The sequence below is a fragment of the Primulina tabacum genome, chromosome 13 (assembly GCF_025594145.1).
Source record: "Primulina tabacum isolate GXHZ01 chromosome 13, ASM2559414v2, whole genome shotgun sequence".
NCBI lineage: Eukaryota > Viridiplantae > Streptophyta > Magnoliopsida > Lamiales > Gesneriaceae > Primulina > Primulina tabacum.
In genome coordinates this window covers 29,777,699-29,799,520 of record NC_134562.1, presented here as the reverse complement: position 1 = coordinate 29,799,520, position 21,822 = coordinate 29,777,699, and the positions used below count along the sequence as shown (strand labels likewise).

Sequence of the window (21,822 nt, the reverse complement as noted above, 5' to 3'; positions counted from 1 at the left end):
TTGATTTGGTAGACTATCAGTTAGAAGACAATTATTCCATTCTTGAAGACACTCCTCGATTTTTTTATGGAATTCTTTCATTCTTTGTTCGAATCTGTATAGTGAAAGATTATTTACAAATATGATATTATTTTATCTAAAAGGTTTAATTCATATCAGTTCTTGAATTCTAAATTTTGTCAAACACCTAAAAGAGGAAAATTGTTGAAATTTTAATTTTGGATTTTGACAAACTGAGCGTAAAAAGATCGAAGAACTGATCAAATCAACTGAAGGTAACTGAACTGAAATCTTGTAACTGACAGTTGCCCGAACTGATAATTAATGCGTAAAATTCGAAGGCAACTAAACTGACAAAGCTAACCGAAGCTGTGTAGTCAACTGGACGATCAGTTAAGACCGATCAATTACACAGTAATCAGTTAATCCAATCGGCTATAAAGAGTCAACTGATAAATAAGCTTGACACGTCATCAGTTATGAGAAAAGCCAACAACCTATAGTTTGTACAAAAACAGTTTGCAACTGAAAGTGGGAGCGCCGCGTATCAGAATGCCTCAGTGTACAATTGTCAGAAGGATAATGACGTGTCTAGACAAGATAAATCAACATATATAATTATTTGAACGCATTCAATGTTACCGTTGGTGAGAAAAGTCTATAAATAGCCGAGAAAAGCAGCTAAAAAAGAGAGACCGAAGTTACGAAGTTACCCAAGTTATGATTACTGTGCTACAACAATTTTCAAGCAAGTTATTCTTTTTCGGTAAATCAGTAACAAAAGCTCACGCTTATCATACACATTCATAGCTATCAGACTATATTTTGAGATTAAGCACAAACATTCATTGATGTAATATTCGATCTTTTAGAGATCAGTTGTGCTTAGAAATTACATCAGTAGAGTACTGATAAAACTGTATTGATACTAAGAGTTTCAGTTTTGGAAGTGTTAAGTGCAAACTGAAGTGGGTTTATACAAAGTGTTGTATAGATCAAAGTCTTTTAGTAATTATCATATCCTCGAGATAGAAGGGGTGACGTAGGAGCATTTAAAATCTCCGAACATCCACAATATTGTGTTCTTTATTCTCAGTTTTATTCTATCTGTCATTCAGTTTATTTCCACACTGTTGGAAACTAAATTCCGGCGTTTGACAAAATATGAACCAACTGATACGCGTAATTATATTCAACAACTGGACTTAACAACTGAAATCAGCTGATCTAATAAAGAAAACTGATCAGTTGGAAACCGATCAGTTGATACATTCAGCCGTATGCTTTTAAGCTAAGCATCCTTCAACTGAACATGTCTCGGGAAAGAACATTCAACCGACAAAGAGACATAGCAGACTGCAACTGAATATGAAACGCCGCACCTCAATCAATACAGCTTAGAACAACGCATTTCGGCTAAAGTAGTTAAGACGCCGCATTACAATAAATGAAGCAAACAATGACCAAGAAATAATGAAGTGGCAATCAACGGATACAAAGATTCAAATATATCTCAAGTTACCGTTGGAAGGGAAGCTTATAAATATGACAGAAGAACAGCTGAATAGAAGAAGAAGATCACTCTATTAAAAGCTTGCTGTTACTCTGCCAAAATCTTAGCTCACTCTTACTTGGTTTATTCATAGCAGTCAAGACTACAATTTGAGCTCACTAGCACTTTGTAATAATCGTTAAATTCAATAGTGCTAAGATCAGTTACGCACTGAGAACATTTTGTAATACTAAGAGTTTCAGCTTTTGGCAGTGATAAGTCCAAACTGAAGTGGGTCAGTACAAATCTTGTATTCGATCAAAGTCTTTTAGTGGAAATCCTATCCTTGAGATAGAAGGGGTGACGTAGGAGTAATTGAAATCTCCGAACATCCAGAAACAATCTTTGTGTATTTTATTTCAGTTTTGTATTCTATCTTTCAGTCAGTTACTTTCCGCAACTACTTTAGTTTAACTGATTGTCATTTACCAGCAAGATTCCGAGAATCAGTTTGTCACCAAACTGAACTCAAAATTCGAAAAGATCAGTTTTAATTGTGAGTGTTTATTCAACCCCCCTTCTAAACACTCTTGATACGTTAATCGATCCTATCACACACTTTCATTACTAAACTGATTGACATTGTCAACAAGATTCGCGAATTCAGTTTATCACTAAACTGATTCAACCCATCAAAAAATGGTGAAAATTGTCAAGTGTTTATTCAATCTTCCCTTCTAAACACTTTCTCTCACCCAACCGATCATAACAAGTGGTAAAAGATGACGTGTCAAGCTGATTAATCAATTGACTCTGTATAGTGAATTGGATTAACTGATTATTGTGTAACTGATCAGTCTTAATTGATCGTCCAGTTGACTACACAGCTTCAGTTAGCTTTGATCAGTTCAATTGCATTCGAATATTTACGCATTAATTATCAGTTCGGGCAACTGTTAGTTACAAGATTTCAGTTCAGTTACCTTCAGTTGACTTAATCAGTTCTTCAATCTTTTTAAGCTCAGTTTGTCAAATTTCGAAATTAAGATTCCAACACTTACTATATTTCTATATTTCATATGGTATTTTTCCAGCTTTTTTATTGATCATGGTTCTATTCTGAATATAGCAAGCAATGTTGACTGCTTCTTCCCAAAGTCATTGTAAAATGCCTGAATCGGCAAACATGGTATGTGTTGCTTTTTTTAAAGTTCTATTTCTTCTTGCAGCAACTCCATTTAGTTGATATGTCTTGGCTGCTGAAAATTCATGCTTAATTACCTATTTTGATAAATAGACTTCCAAACCTTTAGTAAATTCACTACCACAGTCACATCTGATTCTAATAACTCAAACAAAATTTTCATTTTGAACACATTTAAGAAATTTAATCAATATAGAGCATATATGATCTTTGCAACTTAAGAATATCGATCATGCAAATCTTGAGAAATAATAAATAACAACCAACGTGCACTTCATTTCCCATAAACTCAATATGGGTATATGCATGTCCAAATAAATCTATATGAAATAATTTCAAGCAAAGAGATGTCAGTTTACTACCTTTATTTTAAAATCTAGATCTACTTGCATACATATTTGATGCATAGAACATATATGCTTCTTGACATATACTATTTCTGGTATACCATCAACTAAATTTAGCTTATGAAAATTATTAATTGGTCTAAAGTTCAAATTATATGCTATAACCAATGTTTATTAGAATATGCAAGAAAACATGTAGGAGTTTCAGGTTGAGTATATTATCAATTTATCTTATATGTATCAAGAATTTTGAATCCTTGCCACAATTTATTTGAATCAGGATGTATGATTATGCATGTGTGCTCATGAAATTCTGTCAAATATACATTATCGCATAGTTAACTAATACTAATCAAGTTATAACACAAATTTTCAATTAATAACACATTATTGATAACAATGTTTATGTGGATAATCTTATCGTTACCCACGGTTTTATCATTACAATCATCTTCAAAAGTTATTTAAGGTCCACCATAATTTGTAACTTCCGATAATAGCTTGACTTGTCTAGTCATGTGTCTTGAACATCCATCTTCTAAGTATCAAACAGAACTTCTGACATCAACAAAGTCCTTGATTTCCTTCAAACACAAATATTATTAACCATACCCAATATATTTTGGTCCAATTTGATTAGTCCCTTAGAAATCCACATTTCTACTAGCCTAACTGGTCGTGCACAACGTGTGTCCATTGGGGTGTGTGCATTAAAAGATCTGAAATAATTATATTAAAATACACTATATCATGTTTTTCCAACCTGTTTTTCCTATTTTCTATTCTGTATAACTTATGAAAAAGTATGTTGTTCTGGAATCAGTGATGCCTAGCCTTCGCTGAGATATGTACTGAGACTGATCCTCTTCTAGATCTGGGCTGCCGAAGAGCTTTACTCTCAAGCTGGACATAACCAAGTCCAAAGTTTTTTCCTTTGTTCGTCTGATTTAAGACTTTTCAACTTGAATTTCAGGATTTTTTTGTTCATATATCATACTAGACCTTACAAAGTGAACGTATTTTCCTTTGCATGTGTCCAAATGAAATTTATTACTTATTTAAGAAGATGGGCTTTCATTATTACTAAATCTGATATCAGTCCTGTCTCTTGATAGATTTTATCACTCTTGCATTTTTTTCAAAGAAACAGAAGATTTCTTCCATATATTTACCAGTAGAGCAAACTCCTTATTTTCATTCGGTGGCATCTGTTAATCTGCATTCACTCTTTCATTCTTTATCTTCAGCTTACTCAACTTAGCATTGAGATCCTCACAACAGTCCTTTTTTATTCAATTGGATTTGTTGATTTGATTAGTCAGCCTTATGTTTTTAGTTTTGACTTCCTCGTATGATGGAGAACATTTCTCGTCTATTTCACCATTTCATGAAATGCATCAGTAAATTATTTTGTGTAAATCCTTAAAAATCGAAATCACATACCTCGTCATTTTTTATTTCAGTTTCAGCATTGTCCACTGGGCATTGGGCTTGTTCATCACTTTCACAATATTCGATGTTCGAATAAGAGGACTCAAAACTGGATTCTTTCCATTTGCTTTTACTTTCTTCAACAATCACGACCTTCAGATCTTTGCAGGACTTTTTGTCATTTCACTTGTGCCCCTTCCGCCTCTTATGATAATCTTTATTAGCCTTGGGACACTCAACAATGAAATGTTCAGTGTTTCCACAGTTAAAAGAGACCATATCATCAGCAGGTGACTCTTTATTGTAGCTTCGGTTATGATTCTGGTGTGTCATGTGATTATTCTTCATGAATTTGAGAACTTCACAAACAATGACATCACATCATTTCTAATTTGGTATGCTATTTTTTCTTGGATTGGCTCAGCAACATCATCAGCAAAAGCTTTGGTTTGATGATTAGAAGTGGATTCTTCTCTGAATATGGTTTCAAACTCAAAGTCACGCGCCTTCATATCAGCAAACAAGTCATGCAGCTCCATCTTGTTTAAATATTTAGAGTCCCGCATTGCAATGGTCTTGACACTCTCATTCCCTCGAACAGGCTCTCATTATCTTCAAAAAAACTTCTCTATTGGCGTAATATTTTCCAGAAGCTGCCAAATCAATAATAACACCGTTGAATTTTTAATAGAAATCATTTGGAGATTTACTGGACTTCATTTTTTTATGTTTTCAAATTTTTGCATCACAACAAGTAAGTTTGTTCTCTTTTGTTTGGTCGTTTCTTCACATAGTTAAATAAAATTTTCTCAAATCTCTTTTTCAGTAGCACACATTTTGATCTTACTAAATATTCTTATTGAGAGTCTTGTATAAAATTTATTTGGCAACATTATCCATATTTGTCTTCTTTTTAAATCAGAAGTCCATTATGAAATATATGCTTTTGAATAATTTTTGTTGCTTCTTCGGTAATATCAATTGAATTACTGGTCTTCATGATCTTGATTGGCCTGTTAATGATTATATATCATATATCATCATCTTGTGCAGCTAAATGAGTCTGCATTCTGATCTTAAAATCATAAAATTCTTCTTTGGAGAATATATGAATTTTCTTAAATGATGCCACTGATTTTGAAGGATCGGAGGTCAAGAAAACCCCATCTGATCTAACTTGTTAGGAACGGTGGATGTATTTAGAAATAAATACCTCGCAAACTTTTTTTCTTCCTCGAGCAAAGAAGATCTCAACTAGTGATAGCAGCCAAAAAAATGAAGAACACAATCAACAAACGATTAAGAAAAAGTATTACAGTTGAAAATAAACGACACAAAGATTGTTTATGAAAGTTTGAAAGATAATTTCCTTATGTGTCTTTCCTTCTTCTATTTTTAGAATGATTCTACTAAAAAACTTTGATTGCTACGAAAATTGTGATACCCACTTTAGTATGATTTGTCATTGTTTAATTGAAAATCTTAGTATCAACTTTTCACAACTAGAATGAATATGCACAGAAAGATTTTTTATGTCATTTCAAAGAACTCACACAAGATACAATATGAATTTGATACACTCATGAGTAAAATTTTTGCACAGATGATCCTTGAAAATGATCGTATAAAACTTTGTGTGTGTGCTTGTTAATTTGGTAGAGCTTGAAAATCTCATATAGAAGATGTAGCAGATTGTATTGTGTGTGTACTATTTACTGAATTTTGAGATGGCCTTATACGGAGAATTTGCAACGTTCAGATTTGAATTGCTATAATCCAGTCGTACTAGAACAATAACAAAATAGTACTACATGTCATGTGTCATTTATATTTTACCAAAAATAGTATGTAGCAATAAATATCTATAGTGCTGACACCAAACGACTATAGTATTTTTGTCTTTTATTCCCAGAATATTATTTGATAATCGCATTTGCTGATTATATGTTTCATCATTTGAGGAAACAAATCAGAGACGACCCGCCAACATAGCGATTCAGTAGGGCAGTAGAGATACCCTTAATTCGGTATATCCTTGATAACTTAAAAAAGATCTTCTAGATATGCAAAAGAGATTCTGAAATGTGGTCTGCAGAACTTCTTGTTTTCTGAATTTTAATACTTGCATACTTTTATGATTTGCAGCTCATCACCAAAACTTATACACTCAACACACTTCCTCCGGTGATTAATTGAATAATATTTGTAACAAAAAATTGCTTTGAATTCTATTCTATTTTTTATAAATAGTCACTAAATATTAAATTAATTTGTGTCTATTTTTTTATTTTTAAGCATTTTTATATGGAAATACAGTAACTATAAATTTTATAAATAATATTTTTTATAAAATAAAACTTTTGTTCTTATTCATGTTTATTCTATATAATTTGTGATTATTAAAATTAATCATTTTAAAATTATAGTAAAAATAATGAGTAAAAGATTGAAAAATTCATTTGATTCGAAAAAATTAAATATAAACATATACAAACTAAATGCAAAAAAAAAAAATTCAGTGAATAATATTTTTAATATTCATTTTGTGTATTTTTTATGTTTAAGATTATTGTTAGATTTAACTTTAATTTTTGAGTAATTAGATAACTTATTTGGGAATTGAAACGTTAGCGGATTTACTAAAATCAAGAACAGTCAATTAAAGATTATTTTTTGTCAACTTGTAAAACAAAAATCAAATTTGATCAACTCAAATGGTATTTGAAGCAGGAGAGGATGATTTAATCTCGCAGAGTCGGGGATGAAGATTCCGTGAATTGATAGAACCAAGTGATGAGGGCGGGGATGGAGATACAATACGGGGGCGAGCATGAGGACGACAAACTCGTCTCGTTGTCATCCTCAAGTATGTGTGTGTTATGTAGAACAGCTTCATGATAGAAAAATAAATAGCACTCGGATGGAAAAGCTTCGGGGGTGTCTTCTTCAGTCTTGAATCTTGCCTTTATACTTATCTTCTTCAAAGGTCAAATCTTTATCAATGATCACTTGTACTGATAGCGGACACAAAAGTAATGTATTTTATCTTCTTTCTCTTCATAGTACGCCGCAATTAATATTATTGGTATGTATCCAAATATGGTAACTAACGACTTTTGAAAAGTCGAAATGTTGACTCATAAAAGAGAAAAGTATGCTCATATCTTTGTCTCATTATTATGCATTCTTGAACAACTAAAGACATTGGCTATTTTGATTGGTAAAATGTTATTTTAAATTGTCTTGCTGATAGAAAAACAAATTGATTTGATAGAAATATGTGACTTAATAATATTTAGATGGAGAAATATGCTGTCCAACTATAATTTTTAAGATTGAGCGGTTCGGCTTAACTTCATAGCATCCAGTTTAAAACCTGTTAACACAAATAAATAGCAGCTGAATTCTAAAACAAATTGATGTTTTTTCTTTTCATCAAATTTAAGACATTTCAATCTAACACATTTGTAAGCATAGCCAGAGATTCTTTTCTTAATTTCTTACTATTTATCCAAATTATTTCTGATTAACTAAAACTCATGTCAAGTGTAGTCAATTTATTATTACATAAAATTACATATTTTTTGAATCTTTATCTAAAATCAAACTCTAGAATCTTATTAATTTCTTGATATTTAATAATTAATCTGGGTTTGTTTCTTTTTATCTCACCATGATTTCTTACCAGAAATCTCGGACTGATGTATGGTGAAATTCATGTTTTGATCAGACCAGGGTCCAAATGTTCTTGATTATAATCTATATATCCCTTTGATCAATTATGTTAATTGGGATGTTGCATCAGACAAATTCATACTCTTTGTCTTCCTTAATTTTAAGACATGCTTTGAGCTGATTTTTATCCCACCATGTCAAGGGATCTCCATTATAATTTTCTTTGATCATTTTCTTGACATCTTCAAGTGATATCATTGATTCGAACCCTAACTCATTCTGATATAGGGCTATCTTAAGACATTCTATTTCTTCAGGTTGGAGCTGTTTATCTGCTCTTAATTGGAGCATTATTTCTCCAAACCGTCTAGAATCTTTCATTTTTGGGTTCAGAATTTTTCCTTCATCACCACGTTTTCTGCGATATTGAATGGGCAATTTTCTGTAAAATGCATCTCTTAATCGCTGGACTATGATTTTGTGATCTCAAGGTGTTATGAACACTAATCATCTAGTCTCATTTTCTTGCATATAGGACTTAAAAATTTGTAGTAAATTATTTCCTAGTAGAATGTCAGCTCCTGTGTCATGAAAATAAATCAGTGGTGTTTTTACCTTATACCAAGGCGTTTGTCCCGCACCTCTGATTACGATTTCGATCATCTTAATCCTCTTACATAAGATTAAGATTCTTCTGGAGAAATCTCTTCCAGCAATTTTCGGTAATTCTTTTTCCAAATTATTCGGAAAAACTCTTTTTTTGCTGTACAGATTCCCGCTCCTGAATCAATATAAGCAGCAAAGTATTCTAATTTATATTGTTCGTATAACATCCCAACTGGAATTTATAATGGGCTTGTGGTCATTGGATTTTCTACATCTTATCTTCGGCCATAAACTACATTTCATATTCTAGACGTTTACAATGTTTATGTTCCTCGAGAAACTCTATTCCAAGAACCAATCGATCTGGTTCTTTCTCTGGAATTTTTTTGATATGAACTTCAATTCTCCGATATTAATCATTCCTTGGTAAGTTCCAATCATGGGTTGTTCTAAATATTATATGGTATTACAAAGAAATGGATTCATTTGTTTCATAATATCAAATACTATTTCTACTTCATTCCACCCTTCTGGACATCTAAGCTTTTTTATTGTGAAAAAGCTTTTAGGCTGCTATTGGATTTCTTGAATAGGCGTTTTTCCCCACATGTAACTTGTAATTTTATCTCCTTGAAAATATAGTCTTCTTGATTCCAATCTAAGACTTTGATTCCTCTGTAGAATCGATTTGTCTTGTATTTGGATATATGTTTCATGTATTAAAGGAAACTCAACTCTTTCTGGATAAATTGTCTGGGTAACTTTTCTAAATATCTCAGGTATTTCAATAAACTCATTTCTAATAAAAAATTTGAATGATGTGTATTAGATATAGCATATGAAATCTGATAGGTAATAGAATATAGTTTATTACCTTCTTTCATCAGCCTTTTTTCTTTGAAATTCTGATGCAAAGTCAAAGCTCGGCTAAAATCTCGATCTGCCAAGTTGTAGGCTATTCTTGGATAAATTACTCATACAATTTTTACTGCACAGAGATTTCTGATATTGTTCCTAGTACTAAATCTTGAAGGTTTCCCATTCGTTGATCGCATATAGCAATAACAATGGATGAATATATTCCTTCTTTGAAAGTATATTTTATCATATCTGGATTGCTCCAATATGAATCCAAGACATGGTTCGTGCTACTTCTATCTTGAGTTTTTGTAGTTCTTCATTAATTTCTTCGGAAGGAATTAGTTGCATCTCCATTCTATTTCTTGTAAGTTCCATTGGAATTGTCATTTTCCTTCTGAAAACTTTATAGATTAGATGACGTTTTCTTTTTCTTAGGCCGAGACTTCCTAAGAATTTTTATACATGTCCTGCAGAGAATCTCTAATATCTTTGTAGACTAGGATTTTCTCTCATGATTCTTTGGACCATGTTATGGGATATTATTGTCTAGCTAAAGAAACCAGCCAAATCTTCATGTGTTTCTTGTCGAAACACCTCGTCTTCAGTCAGATTCTGATTCAGTTCCATCAGATTATCCCCGACTTAAGACTTCTTATTCTTCATATATACTTTCGTCTGAGGCAATATCCTCAAATCGATATACCTGAATGAGATCTTGATAATAAACTGATTCTTCAATATTTGGGATTGGATCGAAGCATTTAATACCTCGTTTTTCATTTTCTGGACAGTTGGTTGAGATATGACCTCTTGCTCCACATGTCCAACAATTACAATCTTTAAAACTTTCATTAGCTCGAGTATGAGCTCTTCTGAAAGTTTTCTTTGTAGGTGTTCTTCATATGCTTCGAGATGTACTCGATGCTTGGGATGATATCTTACTTCTTGATGATCCACTTCTTTGCCCAGATTTATAAGATCTGGCCTTTTTTCTAGACCAAATTGTTCTTGGTTTCCAAGAATTTCTCACACTTTTAGCATAAGAATGAGTCCTAAAATTTTTCCTCTTATGCCTCTGTGATCTACTTCCAATAATTGTTGGAAGATCATTTTTCTTACAACATAAAGGAGTTCATTTGTTAATACACCTTAATCGTTTGTAATTCTTTTGTAATGCTGCCAGATGACACCATTCTACCAATTTTCCTTTGAAAAAAGAGGCTCTTCGTGCCAATGTATCTGGATTACCAGGAACATATTCCCTTATGAGTATTTCTCTCCAAAGACTTGGCATTTTTGCGAAGAAGAGTTGCATTGCTATATCTTATTCAACTCCTGAATTTCATCTATATTTAGTTAATAACATAATATATTCATCCAATAAACATGTATCATGTAATTCAAGACTATACAGAGCTTGAGTGTATTTCTTTTTCTTCTCTGTATCTTGATTGTTAAAATTATCTACCCCTATAAATTGTGCTTTAAAAAGGGTAGTCATTCTTCCGTATATCTCGCTAAGAGATTCTCCAGCTATGACTGATTTTGTAGTTTCTACAGAAGTCATATCCCAAGCAATTTTAATTGATCTCATAAGACTCATTTCCAAAAATTTAATGAATTCTTCTCTATTGAGATCGAGTGTGCATACTGCAATTCTCATAGCGGATGTCCAATTGTAAAATCCAAGAATTTTAAGTTTTATCGTTTATCACGATAGTATATTTTGGATACCAGGATTTATCTCATTTTAGGATGTGAGATTTGTAAGATTTTACCAAGATTAAGTGAATAATAATATCGTGTATATGATTTGAAATTGAGCAGATAAAAATCCAAGAATTGAGTTGATATTGAGATATCGGGATAAAAATCAAGCAAGAGATAATAAAATCCCTAGAAGTCAAAATTAAACAGTGTATATATATAATGCAAATTTCGAAAATTAGGGGATGGAAGGTTTAAGATTTCGAACAATATCACGATTATATCATGATTCTGGATTAAGATTTGATTCAGAGTTCAAACGCACTATAACTCTTGATCACGATAGCAGCCAACCCCTATAAATAGGAGGGCCCTGTAGACTCGAAAATCACACCTCATATCACACAAAATTTCGAAATGTGTGCCCTAGTCTCCCTAGGATTTTCGAGCACAGCGAAACGCTGCCGCCGTCCAGCCGCCGAAGAGGAATTTTCGAAAATTCCTAGTGCAAGCAATCCTAGTTATTCACGGTTTTTTCATCAAGAATTCAAGGTAAGTGGGCAAATTTTAAAATTCTTAAATTTTCGGTTATGTGTTTTCTTTTTAAAGAAAAATTCGGTCGAACACCGTCTACGTTTTTTTTAAATCTTGGTACGTTTATACGTTGGCACTGTGAGAATTCCCTGAAAATGGGTGGAATTCCAACATATGGCCCTTAACAGTGGGATAGAACTGTTTTATGGCCTCGCCCCCTTAGATGATCAAAACTTAGGGACTGATATCAGTAAACCATGAAAGGTGAAAAATCGCAGTGTTACAATGATATGAATACGATGTTACGATTATGAAAAGTATGTTGTAAATATGTGTTATTTTCGAAAATATTGAAAAAAATTTATGTTGTGTTCGATATCCCCCACTTGCTGAGTATTTCTCAAAATACTCACCCCTTACACCCTTCCCCAGATAAATCCGAAGAACAGGTTGAAGAAGAAGAATCTGAACAATTTTGGGGATGGTGAATTTGATGATTTAGTTTAGTCATGTTATTGTTTTTTTTTTTTTTTGAATTTTAGTACTTTCAATTTCATGTAAAACGCTTCTGCATTAGTTATTTCAGTTGTAAAGACTTTGGTTTTTGAGATTATGATTAATAAACTGGTATTTCGGTTTATACTATGCTACGAGGCTGGTTGTTTTCAATTGTGTGATTGTTAAACGACGGCGGTGTCAAATCCCGAGTTTCGGGGCGTGACACCAACCATATATGATATCTTCTCTGTTTTTGAAATCTAATACATCCAGGTTAAGCATAACCCTATAAGGATGTATAGGTTCTAAAACAGATTTCTCATAGGGTGTTTCGTGCAAAGGAATTTGATTCTTCCTTAACCTTGTTTCCGCTGGGTGTGCTTCTCCACCAGTGTAAAAGTCTGGTTGGGATTCTCTCATATTTATATTTTGAGATCCCACACTTTCTCTTGGTGGTTCCTGCGAAGATGACCAAGTTATGGTATGTTGTTCACCCCCAGTTGTGTCCATCTTTAGATATACTACCTTGAGATTTGCAAAAAATTCTGCAAGTTTTTGGAGATCTTATAGACCAATCTTTTCTAAAGTTGTCATCAGATTAATTTTTTTTCTGAGACTGTTTTAATTAGATTGATCACCTTTTCTTCTTCAGTTAAAGGTTTTGCTATCACTTTGGCCTTCCCTTTTTGATGTAATAGGGGTTCAGTACCAAATGATGGTGATAACCTTCCTTCTGAAGTCTTTTTACTAGAACTTGGTTGATGTTCTAGCTTTTGAAGTCTTGTTCGAATATCCTTTAATATCCCAAGAATTTCTTTCTGGTTTTCAAGAATTTTCTACACATTTTGTGGTACATAATACAGCATATTACCATAATTTTGTACCATCGTTTGAATTTCTCTAAGATCTCCGAGAGTTTAGAGAAATCCGGTACTATTTCTAGGAATTTGTTATTTTGAATCATAGGTTTACCTCAAGGCTCGAGAAGTTCCTTCTTGATATCTAACCTTGGTTAGAATTTCATGTTGCCTATATTCCAGAGTTCTGGAATAATTCCTGTAAATAATTAATATCAAACATGGGGTCGGATTCATTTAATTTGAGAAAATTCTCCTCCTCAAACATTTAATTAATTCATAATAATAAACTTGTATGTTTGAAATAATCTTCCCTAGGCTCTGATTACATTTAAAGCCCCAGAAAATCAATCATTAGATTTTTCACATATAAGGGTATTTTCGTCATTTTTATCTTTTTAGGGAGCTTGGGCAAAGGTTTTCAGGTTTAAGGAGTTCAAATAAATTTGAGTTGAGGTTTGGAGATTTATTAACAATTTACTCTTAAATTAGTCCGTGTCTATTTTTTATTTAAGCATTTTTATATGCAAATACATTAACTATAACTTTTATAAATAATATTTTTTTATAAACATGTTTATTCTATATAATTTGTGATTATTAAAAATTAATCATTTTAAAATTATAGTAAAAATAATAAGATATTGTGTAAAAGATTGAAAAATTCATTTGATTCGAAAAATTAAATATATACATATACAAACTAAATGAAAAAAAAAAATTATTTCAGTGAATAATATTTTAAATATTCATTTTTTTTATTTTTTATGTTTAAGATTATTGTTAGATTTAACTTTAATTTTTTGAGTAATTAGTTAACTTATTGGGAATTGAAACGATTAGCGGATTTACTAAAATCAAGAACAATCAATTACAGATTATTTTTGTCAACTTGTAACACAAAAATCAAATTTGATCAACTCAAATGGTATTTGAAGCGGAGAGCATATATGATTTAATCCCGTAGAGTCGGGGATGGAGATTCCATGAATAGATAGAACCGATGATGAGGGCGGGGATGGAGATACAATACGAGGACGAGGATGACAAACTCGTCTCGTTGTCATCCCCAAGTATGTGTGTATCATGTAGAACATCTTGATGAAAAAAATAAAAAATAATAAAAATAATGCTCAGATCTTGATTAAGGCATGTTGTAAAAGCTTCGGGGGGTGTCTTCTTCAGTCTTGAATCTTGCCTCTACACTTGATCTTCCTCAACGGTCAAATCTTTATCAATGATCACTTGTACTGATAGCGGACACAAAAGGAAGATGTATTTTATCTTCTTTCTCTTCATAGTACGCCGCAATTAATATTATTGGTATGTATCCAAATATGATAATTAACAACTTTTAAAAAAGTCGAAATGTTGATTCATAAAAGAGAAGTATGCTCATATCTTTGTGTCGTTACGAGGCATTCTTGAACAACTGAAGACCTTGGCTATTTTGATTGGTAAAATGTTATTTTGAATTGTCTGGTTGATAGACAAACAAATTGATGTGATGTGGAAACATATCAACTAGAGATCAATATGTAACTTGAGCTCTTTTAGAGTATCTCCAACCCAAACATCAAAATAGCATTTCGCGCTATTTTTTTAATGCTTGGGCATCTCCAAGCACAGCTCCATTTCCCTCTGCACCACATTTTAAGCTTTTCCCCCTGCGCCAATTTGGTGCAGAGTTGTTTCTTTTTTTAAAAAAAAATCAGTTTTTTAAATTATAAATATGTATATTAAGAATTATAAATATTATTTATATAATAATATGATATTATTATTATATTAATTTAATAATTAGATATATTTATTTTATTATTTTAATAATTAGATATTTAATAATAAAAATTAAAATATTTAATTATATAAATTTATAAATATATTTTAAAATAATTTTATAATTAAACATCTAACACTCAAATTTATTGAATAATATTTAAACATTCAAGTACACAGTTAAAATAAAAATACAATTCGAATTCAGATAATTTAAATGCAAATATAATAAAGGATAAACAAATTAAATCATTAATAATTTGGAAAATCGGATCCGGATCCGTTTCCAGATCCAGATCTTCCAAAATCACCAAAATATTTTCCAAATGCGCTGCTCTCATGTTGACGACGTTCTGCATCTATTTTTTGCGTAATTCTTGCTCGTTCATTTTGAACAATTTGACGCATTTCTGGATCGCCAATTGTGCTTAGATCCATGTACAAAACTTTATTCTCCTCCTGAATTTTAGCCAATTCTATTTGTTATTGTTGAATTTCTAGTTTTTTTTTTTGCTCATTTTGCAATGCTAACAGCTTAATATCATAATTTTGTTGCATATCTGTAAATCCATTTTGCAATGCATTGATAATCTTGCGATGTGCGATTGTGGCGTGTCCAGTACGTGGTTGGAAGAAAAATCATTTGAATGATATAATGAAAGCATGTATCATAATGCACAATATGATAATCGAAGATGAACGTGATGTTAGTGCATCGATTCAAGATGCTAGGGAAGCACCGACTACAATGGTAGAAATGGCTGTCAATGAGCATATCAGATTTCGAGAATTTCTCGCTCGATATAAAAAAAATAAAAGACAAAGACGCTCATTATGCATTACGAAATGGTTTAATTGATCATTTATGGGATGAATATGGTCGTTCAAATATTTGAAGTTGTATTTGTAATATGTTATTTAATATCATGTATTAATTTTATTTCACCAATTTAAATTATTTATATTTCAATTTTTATAATATAGATTTCAATAATATATTTAAAATAATTAAATTAATCATTTATGTAATATTATCAAAATTATTAAAAATATAATATTAAATATATCTAATATAAAATGTAATTATAATTATATCACTAAATTTAAAAATATACATTTAATAACTAATAAAATAAATTAAAAAAAATATTCCGAGAATATTCTTTTTTTGAGTAAGATTTGAAGTAGATGGGTCGGAGATAAATATTGTATTTGGTGCAGAAACTGCACTATTTTAAAATAAGTTTTGGATTTGAGATGATCTAAGTAGTTCGGTTTGAGTCTTGGGAGCAATTTGATCTTACAGAAATATGCGCAGCCTCACTTAATAATATTTAGCAGTCCAACTAGAATTTTGAAGATTGGGCAGTTCGACTTAACTTCATAGCATCCAGTTTAAAACTTGTGAACACAAATAAATAGCAGTAGAATTCTAAAATAAATTGATGTTTTTTTTCTTTTCATCAAAATTAAGACATTTCAATCTAACACATTTGTAAGCATAGCCAGAGATTCTTTTCTTAATTTCCTACTCTATTTATCCAAATTATTTCTTATTAAAAAAAACTCATGTCAAGTGTATTCAATTTATTGATATTACATAAAATTACAGATTTTTTTTGAATCTTTATCGAAAATCAAGAAATCATGTGCACAGAGTTATATATTGCTGTGAAATTGGATTCAGTACTTATTATTATTGTTCATGATGTAAACTAAACCATATTGGGAAGTTTGAATTCAATTTGAATAATGATAGATTGATGGGAAAGGGTGAGAGGCCCAAAAGTACAAGCCAAGCATTTAAATTCGTTTGACAATTTTGACAGGATCTGTGCTATGTATATATTTTTCATGTACAAATTTATAATAACAAAGGACCCAATTTCATTAAATCAAGTCAATTTTTTGTCATTGTTTTGGAGACAACTGTTGTCCTAAATACCCTACAATTTCAAAGGAATGATGGATGGCAAGTACGGGAAAATTTTAAAATTGATTTTACAAGAAAGTTTGTATAAATTTTTGGTTAGTTAACAGGTTAAATTTGGTTGTAATACATTAAAATAGTTTTTTTTTTTCATATTCAGTCAATTTTTTAATTAATATTGACATGACAACAGATACGATAATAAAATTTGGTGTCATGTTAATATTTGAAGAAAATCGAAGTAAATGTAAAAAAAAAACTAAATAATTACATTAATCAAATATTTAAAAAAACTAAAACCCTGCTCATTCAAATTATGCGAAGATTTTTCAATTCCCTGTAAGTGTTTTTATTTTTGCAAAAGAGTCGTAATATGTTTTAAAAGGTGTTTTATTAGATTTTTTTCTGATAAATAGTATAGATTGATCTTGAATTAAATTAAAAAGAAAGATGAATGAATACAAGTGAAAATACGAAGAAATGGAAAGAATTATGTTTGTAGGTTGGAAAGAATTACCTTTTACTTTCCATTTTACTGACTGTTTGAGCTGAATGATATTTTTCTACAAAAACTTTTTTGAATAACAAAAATAATTTTCTAAGAATCGTTTCTGTACAATAAATATAGAGAGATTATTATTGTTTTTTCACTGATGAAACAAGGATTAAACTTTCTTAACCATTTCAAAGATACATAATTAATTTAAATTAAATAAATTAAACCCTTTTGTCTCTATTCTACTTTCAAATCTAACTTTAATATCAAATAACATAAAAAAATATTATTTTATCAATATTTATCAAGTAAAATCTTGTATAAATTTCAATCCTACAAACAAAATGTTGGCATTCAATCAATTTCATTACTAGGACCGTGGTTGACTAACGACGCTTAAATTATAGTACCGTTTAAATATCACGAACTATAGATCCTGGGAAGTGTTCGTGTATCACCCACGGTTGAAGTGGACGGAAGGTCATCGTCGGTGTCATGAGATTATATGAACAATGAGTAGCTCCTGTCATGCTTCTAAGCGAATGAAATATGAATGAACTGATCTCACATTCGCATGAAAGAGATTCCAAACTATTCAGATATGAGATTATGCAGTTGTTGATGACTTAAAAGATTTTGTAAGTGTTGCTCATATAAAAAAAATTCACATTTTTTCAAGAGTTAATTACATAAGAATACCAAAGTTAGTCGTTATTGACTTGGAAGAATTATGAGATGGATGCCTTCCTATGAAGTTTTCTAAGATGCGTGTGAATGAGGACATAAGGACGTTGAAAAGCCTCGTCTTGATACAGTGATAACAGTCGTCGAATTTGGGGTATTACATAATGGTATCAAAGCCGAAATCTTCTAGTATGGTGTGGAACGGGACGAACCAAGCGGAAGATGGTGGATATGTGATGCTCGGGACCGAAGAGGGCGAAGAGATCGTCGGTACCATGAGGTTGCACGGACAATGAGTAGTTTCTGAAAGACTTTTAGGTGAAAGGAACATGAATGAACCAATCTCATACTGCAATGATATGTATTCCAAAACTATTCAAGTATGAGAGCATGCAGTTGTGGATAGCTTCAAAAATTGTATAGGTATTACTCATGTCATCGATGTGCATCTTATTTTCAAGAGCTCATCATTTAAGAACTTTAAAGCTAAACATGTTTGACTTGCAATAATTCTGAGATGAGTTAATCATCGGGAAGGTCTCAAGGTATGTGTAAATGAAGACAAAAATATATTATAAAGACATATATTGATAGAATAAGTTAAATGTGGAGCGTTACATTTCGATCCTCGGTAAATTTTGGATATCATTATCATTATACCTAAAAAATATCAAATAAAATAAAATATTACACGCATTTTAGAACAAAAAAATTAGGACCACCTAGAAAACGATTTCTGCAGACGGGGTAATAAGAATTAGGTCATCATGATATATATATATATATATATATATACACACACACAGTGATATATATACACACACAGTGATATATATACACACACATGACATCTTTACGCACAAAAAACACAGTGGAGCTTCTAATGGCGGAAGAGGAGATCAACATCAGCGGCCTGTCCATGTACAGCTTTCAGTTACAAATACCATCTGCGCTTTAATTTCCCTTCCATTTTCTCTCCTCTCTCTCTCACTTCCTCTTTCCATTTTCAACATCTGTCGATTTTCACTCCCACACGCTCTTATTCCGAAATCTTTTACTTCCCACGCTCTTCATCGCCTGATGATCGTGATGATGGATGGATGACCTCGTAACAGTACAAGGACAGCATCATTTGTCAGAAAAAATGGATTTCTTTTTATCAGCAAGAATAAAACCCAGAATTCCTACAGAGTCTGCTCTCTGCGTTCTTTTTTTCTCTGTCTGGGTTCTTTAATGGCGGGGACGATGTTTGAAGATTTGAACTCGCTTACTGTAGGCAACGGGTTTGAGTATTCTTCATCGATGGAGAAGAGCTCTTCTTTTGGTAAGAGCAGCAGTGGTGATCACTGGGGTTTTTCTTGCTTGGATGAAACGCATAATTGTGAAGGGAAATATTCAGATTCCAGTTATGGGTTCGGAGAAAATAACGAGATTATTGATCTCAATGCAAGTTTAAACGAAGAAGATGAGTCTAACATGCATGCAACGCTACTGAGCAGCGGGAAAGAATACTCGAATAATGGAAATGTGCAATCTAAATTGTGCGCGAGAGGGCACTGGAGGCCTGCGGAGGATGCGAAACTTAAAGAACTCGTAGCCATTTATGGCCCTCAGAATTGGAACCTTATTGCAGAGAAACTAGAGGGGAGATCAGGTAGAATTCAAATAGTACTTTACATTTATGCTTTCTTCTTCTGATTTTGTGGTTCTTTTTCTCGGTTTCTTTTGGTATACGGGCAGGTAAAAGCTGCAGGCTAAGATGGTTTAATCAGTTGGATCCTAAGATTAACAGAAGGGCTTTTGCTGAAGAAGAAGAGGAGAGACTTATGGCTGCTCACCGATTGTATGGCAACAAATGGGCTATGATCGCGAGGCTGTTTCCCGGAAGAACAGACAATGCGGTGAAGAATCATTGGCACGTTGTTATGGCGAGGAAATATAGGGAGCAATCCAGTGCTTTCAGGAGGAGGAAAATGGGGCAATTTGTCTGTAAGAGAGTGGAAGAAGATGATTCCCCTTCGCTCTATAATGGTTTCGCAGATGTTCAAGTAGAGACCAAGTGCCCACATTTTGGTGGTGTTAAGTGCGACTCCGGCGGCGGCTGCTGCTGCTGCGGCGGAGCAACACCTAGTACTGGTCATGGATTCTGGCCACCGGAGGCATCTGCTGGTTTCTTGACGGGTATGAATTTTAATGCACTTTGTTCATATGAATCTTCTTAAAAACGAAATCTTGAATATGGAACTGATGTCAACTTCAAATTCTACTTGGTAATAGTCTTAAAGATAGGTTCTTGCAGATTAATTAATCAAATTCTGCTTCAAATGCGAATTTTGAATACTGTATCTAATTCTACAAAACACAAATTCACTGGTTTGCAATTGGCTGGGCTTGCACTTACCAGTTCTCTTTAAAAATTGAAAGTCTGCCTATGTTTGTAAAACATTTTTCATAAGAATCATCAGAACCATTGGCATGAAAAAGTATACAATCTGCCACAATATAATATGGTGAGAGATATCAAGAAATTATATATTTTTGAGTCATGGTGGTTGTTACAACTTCGTCCCAATCTCGGGATGATCTTGACTATGAATTTTAGCTCATAATAAATTATGCTTTATTTGATTTTCAACAATTGTTTCGGAGACAGGGAACACCAATAACATGAGTGAGATGATGGGCATTTTCAAGAACTGTACCAAATCTTGGGATGGAACAATTATTAATTGTTATCCCCAATATCCTTCATACCCTTCTCTGACGTCTGCAGTTCAGCAGTCACAAAACAATCACTACAACGACCCATCAGAGATCTCATCATCACCACAACAAGTTCCAGGAATTGTACCAACCGCAGAGGAAAGAACTGCACCACCACCATTTATAGACTTTCTTGGGGTTGGGGCCCTGTGAAGAAAATGGGAGTTAATTGCAAAAAACTGAAAATGGTTTGTTACAGTCCTTGAATCTTTCTTGTTAAAAAAAAAGGGTGGGGGGGGCAGCTTTTATGTGAAGTGTGGAAAAGGGTGGGCAACAGTAGGAATTCTTTCAGTTGAGTGACATGAAATTTGCCAAAGCCAGATCTTTTAATGTCATTAATTTGCCCAACTCTTTTTCTATTCTACTTTCTTGTAATTTCACTGCTGTTCTTTTGGTGAAACTGTTGCCAAATGTGCAGCAATATTGTCTTGTCCACTCCCACTAATTTTCTTTCCTTTTTCTTTAATGCAATTTATATAGTTGTGAATATGATATCTAGGAATTATGTTTCTTTTACTTTTGCGTAAATGTGGATTATAGTGTGTATAACTTTATGGAATGATTTAAAAAAAAAAATTGAAAATCCGAAATCAAGATTTTATATCTTACAAATCCGGTTGACAAGTTGTTTCTTAAATATTTAAACATTCAACATTAGAATTAGAACATAACATGAACTAGGGAAAAAGGATGTTGATATGAGATTTTTTTATGCTACATGGTGTTTCTCACTTTGAGATTTGGTGGAATTTTAGCTATGGATTATTAGCATTAGTTAACGAGACACACGCGTTGTATATGATAAGAATATATGTGACTAATATCGATTTCATAATATATATATATATATTTTTTAATAAATAAGAGTGAACAAAATAATACCTTCAACAATTTAATCGATCTACTCATTGATGTTAAAATATTAACAGCTAGTGTGAATTCACGAACCGAAAAGAGA

At 32.1% G+C, this 21,822-nt stretch overlaps 1 protein-coding gene across 1 annotated transcript; it reads left to right on the top strand.

The window, feature by feature from the left end:
• The first annotated feature begins 18,955 nt into the window (after positions 1–18,955).
• On the top strand, positions 18,956–21,226 carry LOC142523421 (uncharacterized). The gene is made up of 3 exons (XM_075627211.1): positions 18,956–19,755; positions 19,842–20,282; positions 20,755–21,226. Exons 1-3 carry the CDS (start codon positions 19,335–19,337, stop codon positions 21,015–21,017), a joined length of 1,125 nt encoding a protein of 374 aa, XP_075483326.1. The 5' UTR covers positions 18,956–19,334; the 3' UTR covers positions 21,018–21,226.
• The last annotated feature ends 596 nt before the right edge of the window (positions 21,227–21,822 follow it).

What these genes read in the sequence shown, in the direction of transcription:
- LOC142523421 (XM_075627211.1), top strand. Translation starts at nt 19,335, where the DNA reads ATGGCGGGGACGATGTTTGAAGATTTGAACTCGCTTACTGTAGGCAAC. An exon ending in GAAACTAGAGGGGAGATCAG is followed by an intron (nt 19,756 to 19,841) that starts GTAGAATTCAAA and finishes GTATACGGGCAG; the next exon opens with GTAAAAGCTGCAGGCTAAGA. An exon ending in ATCTGCTGGTTTCTTGACGG is followed by an intron (nt 20,283 to 20,754) that starts GTATGAATTTTA and finishes TTTCGGAGACAG; the next exon opens with GGAACACCAATAACATGAGT.